The sequence below is a fragment of the Arabidopsis lyrata genome, assembly GCF_000004255.2.
Source record: "Arabidopsis lyrata subsp. lyrata unplaced genomic scaffold ARALYscaffold_1, whole genome shotgun sequence".
Taxonomy (NCBI): Eukaryota; Viridiplantae; Streptophyta; class Magnoliopsida; order Brassicales; family Brassicaceae; genus Arabidopsis; species Arabidopsis lyrata.
The window spans coordinates 26,525,487-26,542,874 of NW_003302555.1; the positions used below are offsets into that span (position 1 = coordinate 26,525,487).

Below are 17,388 nucleotides of genomic sequence, written 5' to 3' on the forward strand. Positions count from 1 at the left end.
TTTTCACACTCAAACATGAACCAATATACCAAAACAATAAAAATCAGAATCATTTCCTCATTTGTCCAAACACAAAAATATGTAGATTAAGGTAACGTAGAAGGACCAGTTTCCGAATACACTGGGAAGCTCCTCAATTCAACGTGAGGCTATCAAACATAAAGCCATAGAAAGATGAAAGTGAGTGATTTATCAAAAAAAAAAAGGAGATGTAAGTGATTCAAATCAAAGAAGAATAGGAAGAACCTTAGTCCAAGACATGTAGAAAATGAAGCAAATGATTTGCAGAGCTGAGGGACGGCGAGAGTGGAACCATGCACATTGATTTGATGACTAAATAACCTCACTTATATATAGAGAATAAGTAGTCCATTGATTTAGGTCTTGTTATGATACAATATTAACAAAAAAAAAAGATTTGATGAGTAATTGTTATCTTTAAGTTATATATTTACGTAATTATTTTCCTAAAAAGTCTACAACAGTTATTAGGTTCTGTAATTGTTTTAGGAAATTATTTATTTTGCAATACATTTGTCGTTAGAAAGTTTTTAAAATAAAAGGAAATTATTGTTTTTATTTATTATTGCAATTAATGATGGATCTTTAATTATGAGAAATCATACCAAATATATTTGAAGATTACAGTAAATCACGGAATAGTTATTATCGAGATTTTTAAAGTAATTAGTTGGAGGAGATTTGAGGAACGATCTTTAGAATAATATCTTTAATTAATTTTTTTAAATCTTAAGAATTAACTCCAATGGCATTGTTTGTAAATACATTTCAACTCCAGGATTTATTTGCTAAAAGTCATCCAAAAATGTATATATAATATATAGATTCAGCTTTTAAGATTTATAGTCGTCTCGTCAAAGAGGAAAAAATATATTTCTAAAGAATAACCTAAAACTATTGATCCTAAAACTATTGGTTTGTGTTTGGATTCGTTAGTGAACCCCAATCGAACCAAATTATGAAGCATTCCTTAGATATGATTGATCATTTATTATTATTCATACATAAATTGAAAATGAGTAAATATACCAAATTTTTAGTTCGGTTTGGTCTAATACAATATTAGCAAAAATTAAAATATAATAAAAAATATTGAAAAGAGTACTAGTGAATGTTATATACTTAAATGTTATGAGTAATAGTAATATAATGATCATTTATATGTAAAACAACCTATCTAAAACCGAATGTGTATGTTTTCTTAAATAACATGAATTATATATGCAGACATTTTAGTAAATATCATGTTATTATAATCGATGACATGCTATTATTTCTATAATATCACATTTTTTGTTCAAATTACACTTGAAAAAAAATACATCCCTCATTTGTTTACCATTTTTTATTCTCTAGCTACAATCATTTTTTTCTTTTTGTTGGGTCAATTTTAGTTTCATATCTTATCATCTAGCAAAGACGGTTTACATGTATTGGACTATATGATGGACAATGCTGCCAATCGGAATCAAAATTCAAAATCAAATAACTTTCTAGAACGAAATATAACTTTTGGAGTAAAAAACAATTATAAACTTCAAGTGCGTCAAAACACCCAACATGTGACATTTTACTATTTTTTTTTTTGGTGAGCTGTGACATTTTACTATTTGAGATATAATCTCAAGACGTTGGCAAAAAAATAAGTGTAATCATAAACGGGAAAAATGTCATTTAAATCGTCACTTTGCCATTTGTAGAGGTTTAAAGCATGAATTTTGAGTCTGGTGCTTTTAATCCTCAATTTCTAGTTGATTTTCAATTTAATCTCTAACTTTCGTTGACGAAGCCGATTGAGGCACGTCTTTAACTTGACAAACGGAGGATTAAGACGCTGTTATCTGTCCGTCTAATATATCCGTTAATAAGCGAAACGACGTCGTTTAATCAAATGAAAACTCCCAAATTCGATTAAGCTCGAACCCTAGAATACCAAACCGAAATTAGAAATACAAAATCGAAGATTCTCTCTCGTTTTCTTCTCTAATCTCGATTTCTTCTCAAATCTCGATCTCATCTTTATTCCTCAAGATCTGTTGTCTCGATTCCGATGAGTTCTAGCTCCGAGACATCGATAGTACTCGCTGCCTGTGAAGTGCCTTCAAAGTGTGTGTGTGGGTTAGGTGTAAGGATCTTTACATCGAAAACTCAACATAGCTATCTTGAAGTCTTGATTAGAGAAGAAAACGAGAGAGAATCTTCGATTTTGTATTTCTAATTTCGATTAGGTATTCTAGGGTTCGAGCTTAATCGAATTTGGGGGTTTTCATTTGATTAAACGACATCGTTTAGCTTATTAACGGATATATTAGACGGACAGATAACAGCTTCTTAATCCTCCGTTTGTCCAGTTAAAGACGTGCCTCAATCGGCATCGTGAACGAAAGTTAGAGATTAAATTGAAAGTCAACTAGAAATTGAGGATTAAAAGCACCAGGCTCAAAGTTCATGTTTTAAACCTCCACAAATGGCAAAGTGACGATTTAAATGACATTTTTCCCAATCATAAACCCCCACAAAACTTTAACAATATACTTGATCATTTGAAATTGATCGAACCGAAATTAATTCATCTTGGTTCGGTTCGGTTCGTTCTTGGGTTAGACTTTTTGTTTTGGACACGTCTACTCCAATTTGACTTATTCATCAAACGACATCGCAGATCGGACGACAACGAGAAGCACAAAGCCATGGAGTTGGAATTCCGGCGTCGCGACTATGGAGCTACACATGAATCTCAATTTCTTCCTCGGTCAGAAGCTCTAAAGCATCCTCTTTCCTCTATATTTGCTTCTCGTCAACAACAGGTCTGCGATACTCTTCCTTAGAGCATTCACTAGCTATATCATTCCCACATTTGGTTCCCTTAGAGAAAAACTAGGGTTTGAATTCAATATATTGTTGTTTGTTCTGTTGGAATGATTATTGCTACTGAATTTGATGGCTTCTTGTACATTGTGTTGGTACAATGTAATCTTGTTTTTGATAGAAGAATGATTTTTCTTTTGATGTTTAGTTTTTGAAGCAGATTGATGCATTATAAGACTTGATAAATTGATTTATAAAAATATGTAGGCTAAAACTGTCAGAGGTAGCGATCTTGACTTCTTTGATCCGTTGCGGGGATTGGATGTGAATGCTTCTGCAGAAGAGAAGGTTGAAGATACTTCTATATCCATTGAAGCTGTAACTCAGGATCTGATAAAGGAGTGGAAATCACTTAAAAGAGTCTTAATGCAGCGGTTTCCTGTCTCCAAAGTGATTTCATTTTCTCCAGTTACGTATATTCTTCGCAGAAAGTCTTATTATTTGTTTAAAGATAAGATTTTTATTTTTATTTTTGTTAAAACCTGAATCATACTGCTTAAAAGATCATTTGGTGTCTCCCTTATTTCATCTTGTCTAACCTGTTCACCCATCTTTTACAGATATCTAATATAATAATGAAAGGTTCCAAAGGTATGTCTTCGTTATGCCTAATAAATAACTTTTCATTGTCTCCCGAACTTGTGGATGCATATCATAACAGCTTATACTTTACTTTACTCAATCAACAGTTGAGGCCCCTTCTGCTCTTTCCCATTCGGAGGAAACCGGTAGCGAACAAACTTCTCTGGAAGAGCCGGCCAAAATAATCAACCAACAGGAATATATAGCCAAAGTGCATGAGCTAAGAGAGGGAATTAAATGCGCTTGGCAGGCTGAAGATCGAGTAACATCGTTGAAGTTATCAATAAAGGTTAACTTACTAACTAATCAAATTGCTTTGCAACAAAGGATGGAGAATTTGTTTGCAAAAACTTCGAAGCAATGGTTTTGTGTTCTATTTCTCTATCATTAACGGTTTTGTGCTCTCAAAAGCTCGTGTTCAATTGGAGTTTGTTTCAATACTTTTTCGCCATAGAAGCAGTTTTCTTAGAAAAATAAAAATATAGATGTGCTTTAGCCGTAGATAATTTATTCCTAACTTACTAGATTATTATAATTTTAAGGTTCAATAATATCTTCCATTCTGCAGGTCACAAAACTTCTGATGGATACAACAGTTTTGCAGTTTTATCCTACAGTCTTTGTCATTGTCACTGACATGCTAGATATGCTTGGGGATATGGTGTGGGAACGGATCAAACAGAAAGCAGAACTTGATGTAGATGGAACAGTGATCTGCTCCTTACTGAGTATGCATTTCTACTCTAATCCTGTGTTTCTTTCGAGTGTTCAAGTAAAATAATATTTTGTCTTGAGCATAGTGTTCTTGAGAATGAAAATCCGTGACGTGGGCATCTGTTCATGATTGCAACCAGACACATACATTTGATGCCCAACATGTAGCGTTACTTCTAGTTGCAGCTTATAATTTCTTTTCTACCTGTGCTAAAGACAGATGATTTTCAATCAAGTGATATCTGCCTTGAAGCAAGAGAGACTTGCTATAACTGGTTTTGCAAAGTTGGTTCTGTTCGAGAACTTCTCCCTCGCATGTAAAACCTCTATCAATTATTATTTTCTTATTCTCCCTACCTTCCTCTGCCTTAGCTTTGGCTTTTCTTTGTATGCCCATAGTTATCTGGAGCTTGCAATCATGCCTTGCTGGCGTTTCCTCATTAATCAACCCATGGAAGTTCTTGATCGTTTAGTCATGATGGTGAGAGGTCTCGCAGATCCACTGGCATCTTTGTATTGTCGCCTTTATATGGTGCATCGCATGCAGAAGTTCGGCTTCTGCAATTCTGGTACTCTTATGCTATAATTCTTTCAGCAAAATGCTAGATACCAAAATAGTTGAAGAATCATAATGGTTTGTAATTTGCAGAACAAGCTTGGCTTTCTTAAATCGAAATGGATACAGAATTCTACCCTAGCCACAGTTTCTTTCTAGTTATGGAAAAGGATCTGGATATTATAAGTTATGATTTTCCCTATAATGAGTGAATGTAGTTTGAAGAGAGTAGGGGAGTCTGTTTGACTTGAGTATAGCACATGGGAGTTCTCGTGAATCATTCCATCATGACTGAATATCTGTAGATGAAGTGTCTCCTATCCTTTTACTTTTAGCAAGATACCGAGATGATGCATAATGTTAGACACCTCCAGTTTGAGAATTTTGAAGTTAGGCTTTTACATACCAATGGTTAGATTTATGTGAGATGTTTTTTACTTCCTTGAGGAGGACATTTGATATAGAAGTTTGACCATGATATAACAGGATATTTAATCAAATGCATCAAGGATATTGAAGATGTATTAGCACCTGTTTTAGTGGACAAGGAGGGGTATTCCTATATTACAGACGACAAAAAGTTGCTTTTTAGTTTGATGGAACCAGCCATCGAGTATATAGTGAAATGCTTATTTCTAACTGGACGTCAGGTTAGTAACTGTTCTTGACCAGTTAGTGACTAAAGCTTTTGGTCCACCTATTTTTTTTCCCATTCTCAATGAGGCAATGAGCTTCAGTAATCACTTATATAAGTTGTTTTGCATTATGTTTCGTTGCTGAGGCAAAAAATGTCTGGCAGACCTTGTTTATCCTTTCCGTGATTTGTGAATTGTGATGAATGATTGTTATCCTAAAATTTGGTTAGTCTACAGGAGAACAATGTCTTGAGCATGCTTGAGGAGCTTGGATTTGGAAGGAACAAATTTCAGTCATCTTGCAACTCTTCGCATGTGTCCATTTTACTTCATCATCTACTCAAGGAACTTCCATCTGAATTAGTTATTTCACTAACTACGGAGATCCTGGATATGATTAAATGCAGCAATGATTGTTCCTTTAGTCAGGTTATTTCCTCATCTCAGATTAAATAAAATATACAATCCATTGAGTCTAACCCTTCCTGTTATGTTGTACTGCTTTGTCAAGCAGGTTTTGAATTATAGGTTATTGGGAAATAAACTGTCTGAAGGGAAATCTCAAGAAGGTTTTCTCAGTTCACTCATTGATGAAGTTATTCAGGTTTTGGTGTTTCCTTTTTCGTTCAACAAAATTAGGAATTCATTCTTATGGATTTATCAATCTTTTTGTGCCTGCGCTGTTGGTGACGTACTGACATTTTATATGTCAACAAAAGCTATTTGTAAAGAGAAAGGTGACATGACTATTGCAACAGGCTGATATTTAGATGTAACTATTGTAACAGGCCGCTTCTCAGTATCAGTCACTGTATGACTACTTAAGAATTATGGACGCATATGTGGATCTTATGTTGCAGAACAAGATGGTGAGGCTGAAGTGCTTTCGTAGTCATTAGAATTCTCTGATCTTATTTCTTGAGATTTTATTTATTAGTTTTAATGGATTCAGGAAAATCATCTGGATGCTCTCTTGGATGATATTGTAAATCTAGCTCGTGACAAGTTTCTTTGTGAAGAAGAACAAGCAAGTTTGCAATCCATAATTTTGAAGCTGCTCGCTCATTTCGAGAACTTGCAAGAAGTACTTCCTCTGGTAATACTTTCTTCACTCTTTCCTTTATCTACTTTCAGGCTTCCAGGAAACAAAAAGCAGCATCCAAATTGAGCCGTTGTCTATTCCTTTGGATGGCATCATTATCTAGTGTTGCTAAACAATTTCTTTGGTTACCTTCTAGAATCATTTCATCGAGATTCTGGATCTTATGTCTGGGACTTCAAAGAGCAGTGTAAACATGCATCTTCTTAACATGGGTACAAGGTAAGGCTTGTTCGTTTTTTCCATCGTTCTAAATATGAATTAAAAATCTCAGACTTACTGGATGGAGCACATAGACGACTGTCAAGTTGATGAACGTTAATTTACATGATTTGTATATATAGTTGTGATCCTTAAGTTTATATATTGAGTTTCCTTTTTCTTGATTAAAGTATACATGTTTCTTTTCCCTTGGAGCAGGAATGGCTGCATTTGTGATTCAACAACAGTGCAATTTCTTTTTGAAGTTTCTCAGGCTCTTTATGATGCTACAGATTTCGTTCACATAAAGGATGATGACAATAGACAGACATCACATTTAATTTCTCGTTTTGTTGAGATGGTACCTTAAGTTCCACTTACATTATTACAAAATCAGTGAGTACTTGCTCTTTTTGTCAAGTTAGTTGATTTTGAGTTCATTTTTAATGCTTAGGTTGACTATGGGGCAGAAATGGAACGCCATTTGATGTTTTTGGCGGAGTGTCGTGAGGCCTTTAATGGGATACATGAACTTAAGGTCAGCAAAAAGTTAATTGTTCTTTGGTATCAGTACTTTTAATACTGCTATACCTGTGGATGACCCTGTATAGTTCCAGTCTTGTGGCACTTGTGCACTCTTGTACTCTTTAAAAAGAGTTTGATTATCTGGTAATCATTTAACTATGGTGCATTGCTATTTATCTAGTCCTTTCTTGCTTGGTCATGACCAATACTTAGCCTTGAATTTGAGGGCCAAGCAGCAATGTCTCTGCCATCTGGTGCATGATCCAAGTTATACATAATAGAGTTTGAAACGTAACGTGAATTTGGTAACAACTCTATAAATTACCGCAAAATTTGGCTAAATATTATATGGTACATTTATGAGAAGAAGAACATATAATAAGAAGAGAGGAGTACATAGAATAGTATTATATATCGAGTATAGAAAGGGAACAAGAGCAATAAATGCTTCCCACATACTAATTTTTATTGCTATGGGTGTTTTATTTTTCGTTTATTTCCATTAGAGCTTGACACAAACAAAAATTATTAAACATTTTGATTGGCTCGATGTTGTGATCATTTTTCCTGCTTATGGTCACTGGCTGCAGGAAACACTTGTCCGTTCAAGCAACACCTTAGCAGTAAAAGCACTGAAAGCAGGAAAGAAGCATACCAACTTTGTAAAATCTTGCCTAGCATTTAGCGAAGTGACCATCCCCTCTATTTCATCTCCCACGAAACACTTAAATCTTTATCTTGAAACTGCAGAGGTGATGTTTTATCTTTTTCAGTCCTTAACACTCAAACTTCGAAGTAATATACGTACTGAAGTTTGTTTTATAGGTTGCACTTTTAGGTGGTTTGATTTCTCATTCAGATGGACTGGTCATGTCAGCTGTTGAGTATCTAGAGAATGTAGCGGTAACAGATGGTGAGTCTAGAAATGTTCAATTTAACTACTGAATACTAAATTAATAAGTGAGAAGTAATAAAACTAGTCTGACATATCTTGCCACCCTAAAACCAGTTACTGCAAAGAGAACACTTCCTTTAAATTTTGTAGTGATGATCCTAAGGTCGGTGGCATGCATACACTTTTACTTGTGAAGTTTTTTGAAGTATAGACGATTATCTTTGTTCTTCGTCACTCTAGCTTTGTAGGCTTCATTTTTTTCCATTTTCAGTTGTTCTTTAGGGCTTTTTATTTTCTCTCTAGATAAATGTATATGCCTTAAATGAACATGCATCAGATATGTTGAATCGTTGATGGTATAATATCTTGTACATTTTTCTCTATCAGGTTTAAAATTAATTGACGTAGATAGTATGGCCTCGGTTGTATGCAAATTGTGCAGCCTCTTGGTAATGGTCCCAGGTAAATATCGTGGAATCTGTTGGATAGTTTTTGCTCAGCAATATAGATGTGACTCTCTGTCACCAAATTGCTTTTGTTCTCCTTATTTCTTCAGAGCTTCATAACTGAATTTTAACCGTATATTCATTTGGAAAGGTAATCCCGAGAAAGGCGTGATGGAGATCCTTAAAAGTATCTTCTCTGCTACTTGCTCTAGTTCATGGTATGCATATCTCAAGGACTTAGTACTTACCTACCTGTGGATATGAACATGTATTCTCTTGTTTTTCTGCTGTTCTAATGCCCTCTTTCTTATCTCTAAATTTAACTGTCCCTTATGTAATTGCGGTTGTGTGACATTTCGTGTTGTTGTAGGGCAACGCCGAGATTAAAGGTGAAGATATTCTGTGCTATAATGTCACTGTTGTCAACACTTTCTCAGGACAATCTGCCTTACCATTCTGCCAATCCAGAGGTATTTATATGCCTCTCATCATCTTAATGGAAGCAAAAAAAAATTTCAATTGTCGAAATTCCTTGGTCTGGATAAGTTTTCTGATGGCTGGATTTATAAGCTAAACTTTGGGTTATACTTACTCTTTGTGCAGATAATTGGAAATGATTTGTTGTTCTTTGGTGATTCATCATACAAGCAGGAACTTGTCTCATGTAGTCAGTTCGTTCTAAGTGAGCTATTAGATGCTATTGAGCAAGAGTCTTCACAGGTAAAATTACTACCACTAGTATAAAACATTCTAAGTATATTTGTTTCTCTAACTAACATGAGGTTATATAATTGCAGATTGCTCGGGGGAATATGGCCATTGAAGCTTGCAATTGCATATCATTAGCACTAGTTGTACTGTTTCTCCCAAGTTTTGCATATTTTCTCATTCCTGATAAGTTAAAAGTTGTATTAACTTGGGTTGGTGACATGTTTGATGATGTGCAGATGAATGAGAAAGTCACAGAACTTTGCTTGAGACTGCTGGAAACAGCAAAAGGTTGTTTGGGTGCCAACGACAGGTACATTGAATCGACTAAGAAATCACTCCAACTATGATACACCGAGTGAATGTTACATTATCTGATCCCAAATGTGGTGGCAACAAAGCTTGTGAGATTGTTGAATTTGGATCCAGTCAATTACTCTTTTGTACTGAACTGGGTATTGTATTTGTGTCCATAACAAGAACAAGGAAATGGGAAAATGACTTGATATAGTTTTTGAGTATTGTATAAATTCATATTTTCTAATTAAAGGAATGTCATCTTTATTGTTACTTTTATAAACTTGATTTGACCAAAGGCAACACTCATAATACAGCTGCTAATGAGTGTAGAATAATATCCAGCTTCTTAACCATTTATGATTTTGTAAACAATGAAGTCCCATTCGTTGCAACATTAACGAAAGCATACATAACACACATAACAACAATAAACATTACCTGCCAGTTCCATCGTGTTGAATCGGTTTGCAACTTTTATTATAGTGCTCGTAGTTTGTTAATCTCCAATTGCTTTGCCCAGGTTTTTAATGAGTAAGTCTTTTCAAAACGCTAATCATATTGTATATAGGATGATTATTAATGCATATCTTGTCATAAGCTAAAGAAAAATAAGAGGATGAAGATAATATTCTAGGAAAACTTGGGGTTCCTTTTTAATCTTATTTGACTCCAAAACAAAATCATTAGATACATGGTGACGTGTCTACACAAGATTGGCAAAAAGCCTATCTTCACCAATTTTGACAGGAGTCTAGATAACGAATTTTTTTTTTTTGGGGGGTCAAAATTTTAACGAAAAAGAGAGAAAGTTTGAGTCTGAAAAATGTGGTGTGCATGTTACCATCAGCCATTACCTGCCAGTTCCATCGTGTTGAATCGGCAGGCGAAGCAAGAAGAGAGTCTGAGAAGAAAACAAGTGCTCTTCTTCTTATCCTCATCTCCTTCAAGCTTAAGCAGCAAACAACAATGGAAAATCAGTAATTATCCTAAAAATGGGTTCAGATTAAAACCAAAAGCGAGTATGGTTCCTCCTTCTGAGTCTGGTGATATCACTACCTTCCTCCTCGTTAGGTCTTTCTCTAATCCCCATTTCTTTTAATTTTTTTATCAAAAAAAAGGAAAAAAATTCGAAGATTATAGCTTATTAGTATTATTATTATTGGGAAATTAAAGTAGTTATTTGTGTTGATTTATTGTACTTGTTGCAGTGGAGCAATGATCTCCATGTATTTGGTAACCAATTTTCTGGTTCCATCGTTGCTTTTTAAGTCGCTCCAAGGTGAAGAAGAGGAAGAAGATGAAGACTCCGGTTAAACTACGAGCTCCATTAATTGGTTTAAATTTTATAAAATAAAACTATGAACTATTAAATGAGTTTTTTTTTTTTTTTGGTTTAATATTAAATGAGTTATTATTAAATCATGGGTTAACATCCGTATAATAAAGTCTTGCGATCAAAATTCATTCCACACGATCTTCATTCTTTTGCTTTTACTATAGAAACCAACATAATCAAACTAAAAAGAAAAAGCATATAGCATGTTTATCTTCAAATTAACTTAAAATATCAAGTGCAAATTAATAATATGAAAAGAGAAACATTAATATCGAAAAGAAAATAATAATAATAATAATAAGAACTTTTTGCCTACTACTACATATATAGTAGCAAACTCATCCATGTTATTTAGGCTTCTTAAGAACACAGACACCACCTTTGCATGAACCTTTCTTTGAAGATGGCTTCGTGAAACAACTAAAAAGCTTCGAGAAGAAACCCATGTTTCTTGAAATCTGAAAACAATATTGGGGCTAATGGACTTTTTAAGGATCTTTGCGTTGTATGTACCTCTATTAGACTAGATCCTTACCCACATATATATAATTATAAATTACTTGGTAATAAAGTTTCATTTGTATTAAATGTGAGATTGATGAAATCGAACGGTCAAGATGACTGGTCGAGATTATGAAAATCATGAAGATATGGTTATATAAGAATAAGAAAGGATCTAGAAGAATGTCAATATGTTAACTTAGGAAGTTTACCATTATTTCTAAATCTATAATTTACTAAAGTCATGATATGTGGTTATTGTATATATTTCATTGTTACTAAATAAGAAATTTAACTATTTAGTAACAAGAAAATGTACACAAATATGAACTTTCCTAATAACAATTAAAAATATGTACGAAATATATAGACGACTTAGAAATACATGAGACAACAAAATGCGGCCAAGAATCGAATCAAGTTTGTTCACGAAGTTGTTCACGCAGGGAAACATGGTGACCTAAACGTCCTTGTTGACCATGCTATCGAGGAATCAGAGATATGGAACAAGTTAATACTAGAGCCGTCTGGTCCCCATGTTCAAGTCCATCGTCCCCCTCGAGCTGAAGTAAGATGGTTGAGACCACCACTTAATGTGTTTAAATGCAATGTTCATGCATCATGGAGTAATGAAATGAGTATGTGTGGTGGCTCATGGATCGTGCGGAATCACAATGGAGATGCTGTCTTTCATGCGAGGGAAGCTTTTCTACCCACTTCTAATAGGATAGCCTCAGAGTTAAGATGTTTTTTGTGGGCACTTCAAAGTTTACAAGACTTACATTTCGAGGACATTGAGATTTGGTAGGATTGTGCGGCTGCGATTGAGGCGGTTACGGACCCACTTAATTGGCCCCGGTACCATTCTTACCTTGACAAGATTTCTCGCCTTATTCCGGGTTTTCGTAAAGTGTTCTTTAAGCTTGCGTCCCCTAAAGCGAATTCAATTGCAAGAGATATTGCTAAGAGTGTTACACGTGATGGACGCCTCAGATCATACCTTGCCATTGGAGGTCTGGCATGGCTGCATTCGCGTATCGAAAAAGATAAACGAAGATAAAGTTTCATCTGTTTACAAATTTTCAAGTTTAATTTCGGTCTCCTATTGAGCAATGTTGCTCTGTTTTGTTGAGGCTCTTAATACTCTGTTTTATTTGGTGCACGATCATGTTACTATTTTAATACAATTTTTTTGACGACAAAAAAAAAAAAAAAAAAGAATCGAATCAAGCCTTGAGGCTAATGCTATATATATTCTCTTGTTTTTACTACAGAAACTAACATAATCAAATTTCATACCACCCGAATGTAATTTTAAACCTCCTTTGTTTTCATTGAATCGGTAATAAAATAAAAAGTTTCCGTTCAATTGAACCTAAAGTACGATGTAAAAAGATGGGTCCATAATCGATTAGTGAATATGATGTTTGATGTTGATGATGTGTTAATGCATGACGACATGATGATTAGTGATGATATACGTACTGGGTGATTATGTGAGATAATATATATATGTGATATGAACATGTATCGATGATATGTTATGTGATTGGATTATAACCTAACGTAACTAGATCATGTCATGCATCCATGCATGGTAATTGGACTATGGGATAGGTTTCGTCTCTAAAAAGTAAGTTGATGGAATTTTGGCTTAGTGATATACATAGATGGTTGCATGATGTTAGTATGAAATTGAGTTGTGATGATATTTTCATGGTGATGAGTATGCTAGTACGATAAATATGTGATGTTTTATTAAATATTTTGATGACTGCTTGTTTTAGGCTTAGTTTATGCGATTGCTGTTATGTTTAAATTTTTTTTGTGTTGATCGTATGGATATAAGTGATAGCCACTAAGTAAAACTTGGTTTACTCCTCATCACTCTTTATTTTCCCTCAAATTAGGTTTGAGATCACGAGTATCTGCGCATTCTTCGGCTAGTCGACTCCGATTAATCGGTGGCTTTCTAAGTTTCTAGGGTTCTTACTTAGATGCGTCCCGCTCCCGCCACAATGTTGTAATTTAAAATTGAGTGTTAACATTCCTCATGACATTAATTAAAGTATTAATACTACTTAGTTGTAATTAAGCATTATCGAGACAGGCAGGGTATAATGGTAATTGTCACGAAGTCATGAGATCTAAAGTGGGAGCAGTTGATTGACGAAGAATCGAATCGAATCGCCGAAGCTGACTTCTTATATAAATTGATCGGAGACGATCTCTATAAAATGCATCTGAGAAACTAAAAACCCAGATTCTATTTTCCCGGAAAATCAAAACCCGGCTCGAGAATGCACGATTTCTGCTTCACTATCCCGTACGGGATGCTATTGATTGTCGGAGGATTTATCGGATATCTGAAGAAAGGAAGTATTGCATCTCTCGCCGGAGGTGCAGGCACTGGATTGCTTGTCGTTCTCGCTGGTTTCATCAGCCTTAAAGCTTTCGAGAAGAAGAAGACTTCCTCACTCGCTACTCTTCTCCAAACAGGTTTGTTTCATGGTCTGGGATTAGATTTTCCAAGTTCCATTGGAATTCGAGTTCTTACTTGCATTGTATTCCAAAAAGTGATAGACTTTCAAGTTTCAACATTAGAAAGTTAACAACTTTAGACCTAAGTTAGCCAGTTAGGTAAATTCAGAACAATTATTGGCTTCTTTGTTGAACTTGTTTTATCATGGTAAGCTCTCTAGCTTAAGAGTTAGATAAGCTATGTTAAAAAAGGTATTAGCTTTATTGTTTGTTGCTAATTGTGATCTCTGAAAACTGACTCACATTTAACTGTCCATACATAGATCTTGGGGCTATATAGTCAATGAAAACTAATCTGAATGTCTTGTAATACAGTCATTGCAGCTGCTCTCACATTTGTCATGGGACAACGTTTCTTGCAAACTCAGAAGATTATACCGGCTGGTTTGGTTGCTGGAATCAGGTGATTATCTTTTGTTTTGCATCCAAAGGTTTAGGCTTTCAATGACTCTCTCAACATTTTAACCCAAATACCTTGTTCTGTGTATATTGCAGTGCTCTCATGACTTGTTTCTATGTATTCAAGATCGCGACTGGTGGCAACCACATACCACCGAAAGCTGAATGATAGTGTTATGTACTCCGGTTGTCGATGGGGCATACTATATCTCCTCCATTGTTGAAATAAGGTATATGAATTTTCGATTTGCAAATCAGGATAGCGTAAATAAAGCTGTTTTGATTACGCCCTAAAGGTTTGTTTATCTTGGTCTCTAGGCGAACATGGTTTTTTCTGCCTCTGTGATGTTTAGTTCCTAATGTAAGAATCTCTTGCATAAATCTAATTTGTATTTTTCATATGATCGAATCAAGCTGATCCATATACACTCTGATATGCCACACACCAAGGAGCTATTAGATCATAAGTACTCTGTTCAAAAGATACAAATAAATTATAACACACTTAAAAGCAAACCAGTTCTTAAAAGATACTAAGCAGGAACATAAAAAGATACTAAACCAAGAGATCACAAAGGTGAGATTGATCTTTGATATTCTACTTGCATAATTAATATCTTGGTTTCCTTATCAAATCAGGCGTTTATCTCGATAAGGAAACCAAGAAACTCATAACTGTGTTCAAAGATACAAATGAAACACTTAAAAGCAAACCAGTCCTCAAAAGATACAAATGAAACACTTAAAAAGCAAACCAGTCATCAAAAGATACAATGAAACACTTAAAGCAAACCAGTTCTCAAAAGGTAAAATAAAAGATAATAAAGCAAAAGGTCACAAAGGTGAGATTGATCTTTGATAATCTCCACTTGCATTTGACTGCCAAACCAACCTCGAACACGCCTAGATCAAACGAGCTGCTGCTGCTAGTCTTCTCTCTTTTACGGTTTTCTGTTCAATCAACCATGCCACAGTTTTTTGTGTCTTATTCATACGCTCTTCTAGCGACGATACCAGCACCTTCAGCTTTTGAAATCTCTCTTCGTAGGAGTCCTTACCAGCATTACCCTCACCAGAACTATCGTTTCCCTTTTCTAAATCCTCACTGGATTTCATAGTTTCTTTACTTCCAAGGCCATTATCAAGAAGCAAACGACCCTGTCCATGAGTTTCATCAGCTACAGCAATGTGAATGTTTAAATCCAGCAGTTCAGCGATGGTGAGACTATCAACTTCTTCATCAGTTTCTGAAGGTACCTGTCTCTGACAAAGACCCATAGTACTCCCATCGTTCTTACGATCTTGCATCACGTACTTGCATCTCTTGTTTGAATCCTCAGCTATCTTCATTTCATCCTTGCTTGTTCCGTTTGAGCCTGAAAGAACAAAACTACTATGATCACCTACCATGTTTCTTAATTCAAGATTCCAGCTGATTCATTGTTACCTATTTCACGAGCTTGTTTTTTCATGTACTTGCGTCTCTTGTCACGAGCTTCCTCAATGCACTTGAGTCTCTTGTTTGAATACTCAGCTATAGTCATTTCATCCTTGCTTGTGCTCTTCCTCTTAACGCCTGAACTAGTATCATCACCTATGATTTTTAATGTTTCAGCTGATACAACAACACCCTTCTCCTTAGAAGAATACTGGATTAATTCTGGATACGACTTTCTCCACCATTCGCAGAATGTTGAAGTCACACGAGGTATTGCAGAACGGGAAGGAATGTGTAATGTCAAATCATCAATAGGCTTATCATAATCCTTCCAAGCTGCCTCTCGTGAGAGCTTGTTCCTTTCAACAGGAGAAGGAACATCCTGAAGCATTCCAAACTGTGAAGCCACTCTATTGGGGAAGTAATGCTCCACTTTCCTAATTCCAACAAGCTCAGACACTTTGATGCATCGAGCAAATGAGATAAATTCTTCATCAAGACTCGGACAAACACGAACACACATCGCTTCCTCAGGGTAAAACTTAGGAAAATCCCAGTTTTTCACACTTCTTGTGTAGGGACGCCACTCAAAACTGTCGATTTTCGAATTGACCAGAATCTGCCTCGCGTCGCTAGTTTTCTGTTTCAAGTCATTCCAAAGAGCCACTCTTGGCTTACCTTCTAGCAACTCATTAGGGTTTGGTTGTAGTTCCCTAAATCTCTCCCATGTCCAAACTTGAACCAGCTTAAACAAGGCACTCAAACCAATTTCGCCCCTAGTAGACGATTTGCTAAAGCCTCTGATGTGGGTTTTTAAGAGACTTAAGTCAGCATACACATGAGCAAGAACAGCAGGAGCAAGAGCAATCCTAGTCCCACATGAAAGATGAACAGCAATTGACAAAATAGGCTCACAGATATGATGGAAGCGTGATGGAAACACAAAGTAGCTAAGCCACAAGACAAGGAAAGCAACATGCTCAAGCTCATCACCACTGTTCTTGAATCTATCCGTCCATGCCAGTTGTGTTACATGACTGACTTTACCTATTCGTTTAATCGTCTGCCATTCTTTCTTTAGCTTCACCATAATCATCTCTCCTGCGCTATCCAGAGTAGCAAAAACCGGTGAACCCAAAACAGAGAGACCTGAAAGCACCATAACGTCTTCAAGGGTTATGGTTGCTTCACCCCAAGGGAAAACAAAGGTGTTAGTATCAGGACACCATTTCTCAGCAACATCGAGGACGAGATCTGTGTTTTTGCTGATGTTGTATGTGGATGCATTAACTGCTTCAAAGATCCCAGCTTTTCTCCAGGTGGTTTCGTGCAAAGTAGCCATTTTTCTAGCCCAAAACTTAAATCTCGGGTTTGCAAATCTCCACCCATTGAAGGAAACACTTGATGACAGAGCATTGATTTGAGGGGAAGGAATTTGGCAAGGAAGCATAGCTTCAGATCCTTCAATGGAGGTGTGGTGGTAAAACAGAGTTTCAAGAGACGTGTGTTTTTGTTGGTGCTAGGTTGACTGTTTTTAGAGGGAAACAAATTTCTCGATAAGAAATATGAAAGAGAAAGACCTATTTTATTCTTTTTTCCATATATGTTTTTGGCTGATTGTGT

The 17,388-nt window shown here is 35.6% G+C and overlaps 4 protein-coding genes and 1 long non-coding RNA gene across 7 annotated transcripts; 3 read left to right on the forward strand and 2 right to left on the reverse strand.

Annotated features, from left to right (window-relative positions):
* On the reverse strand, nt 1–783 carry LOC110224584. The gene is made up of 2 exons (XR_002329083.1): nt 247–783; nt 1–149 (listed from the first exon to the last, which is right to left on the reverse strand). It is a non-coding gene; the product is annotated as an uncharacterized LOC110224584 (long non-coding RNA).
* Nucleotides 784–2,660: 1,877 nt separating this feature from the next.
* Nucleotides 2,661–9,824, forward strand: LOC9330335 (UPF0505 protein). Of its 2 annotated transcripts, none has more exons than XM_021013059.1 (23): nt 2,661–2,828; nt 3,097–3,297; nt 3,450–3,480; nt 3,576–3,760; nt 4,040–4,199; nt 4,406–4,502; nt 4,585–4,754; nt 5,228–5,391; nt 5,614–5,805; nt 5,891–5,980; nt 6,165–6,245; nt 6,329–6,472; nt 6,615–6,697; nt 6,896–7,037; nt 7,131–7,214; nt 7,792–7,953; nt 8,027–8,114; nt 8,484–8,558; nt 8,694–8,760; nt 8,913–9,012; nt 9,146–9,262; nt 9,340–9,396; nt 9,490–9,824. In XM_021013059.1, the coding sequence occupies exons 1-23, from the start codon at nt 2,712–2,714 to the stop codon at nt 9,598–9,600; spliced, it is 2,718 nt and encodes a 905-aa protein (XP_020868718.1). In that variant the 5' UTR covers nt 2,661–2,711; the 3' UTR covers nt 9,601–9,824. The 2 variants fall into 2 exon arrangements, with proteins under 2 accessions (XP_020868718.1, XP_020868719.1); XM_021013060.1 differs by having other exon boundaries at nt 3,579–3,760.
* Nucleotides 9,825–10,304: 480 nt separating this feature from the next.
* Nucleotides 10,305–11,019, forward strand: LOC9327654. Its single transcript, XM_002891546.2, has 2 exons — nt 10,305–10,621; nt 10,759–11,019. Exons 1-2 carry the CDS (start codon nt 10,374–10,376, stop codon nt 10,862–10,864), a joined length of 354 nt encoding a protein of 117 aa, XP_002891592.1. The 5' UTR covers nt 10,305–10,373; the 3' UTR covers nt 10,865–11,019.
* A 2,545-nt stretch (nt 11,020–13,564) lies between these two features.
* On the forward strand, nt 13,565–14,728 carry LOC9327655 (protein FATTY ACID EXPORT 5). 2 transcript variants are annotated; one of them, XR_002329325.1, is made up of 4 exons: nt 13,565–13,886; nt 14,244–14,331; nt 14,424–14,557; nt 14,646–14,728. XR_002329325.1 is itself a non-coding variant. In XM_002891547.2 (3 exons), the coding sequence occupies exons 1-3, from the start codon at nt 13,688–13,690 to the stop codon at nt 14,494–14,496; spliced, it is 360 nt and encodes a 119-aa protein (XP_002891593.1). In that variant the 5' UTR covers nt 13,565–13,687; the 3' UTR covers nt 14,497–14,726. The 2 variants fall into 2 exon arrangements, 1 of the variants encoding a protein (XP_002891593.1); XM_002891547.2 differs by having other exon boundaries at nt 14,424–14,726.
* A 112-nt stretch (nt 14,729–14,840) lies between these two features.
* On the reverse strand, nt 14,841–17,314 carry LOC110224840. The gene is made up of 2 exons (XM_021012289.1): nt 15,775–17,314; nt 14,841–15,703 (listed from the first exon to the last, which is right to left on the reverse strand). The coding sequence occupies exons 1-2, from the start codon at nt 17,213–17,215 to the stop codon at nt 15,231–15,233; spliced, it is 1,914 nt and encodes a 637-aa protein (XP_020867948.1). The 5' UTR covers nt 17,216–17,314; the 3' UTR covers nt 14,841–15,230.
* Nucleotides 17,315–17,388: the final 74 nt, after the last annotated feature.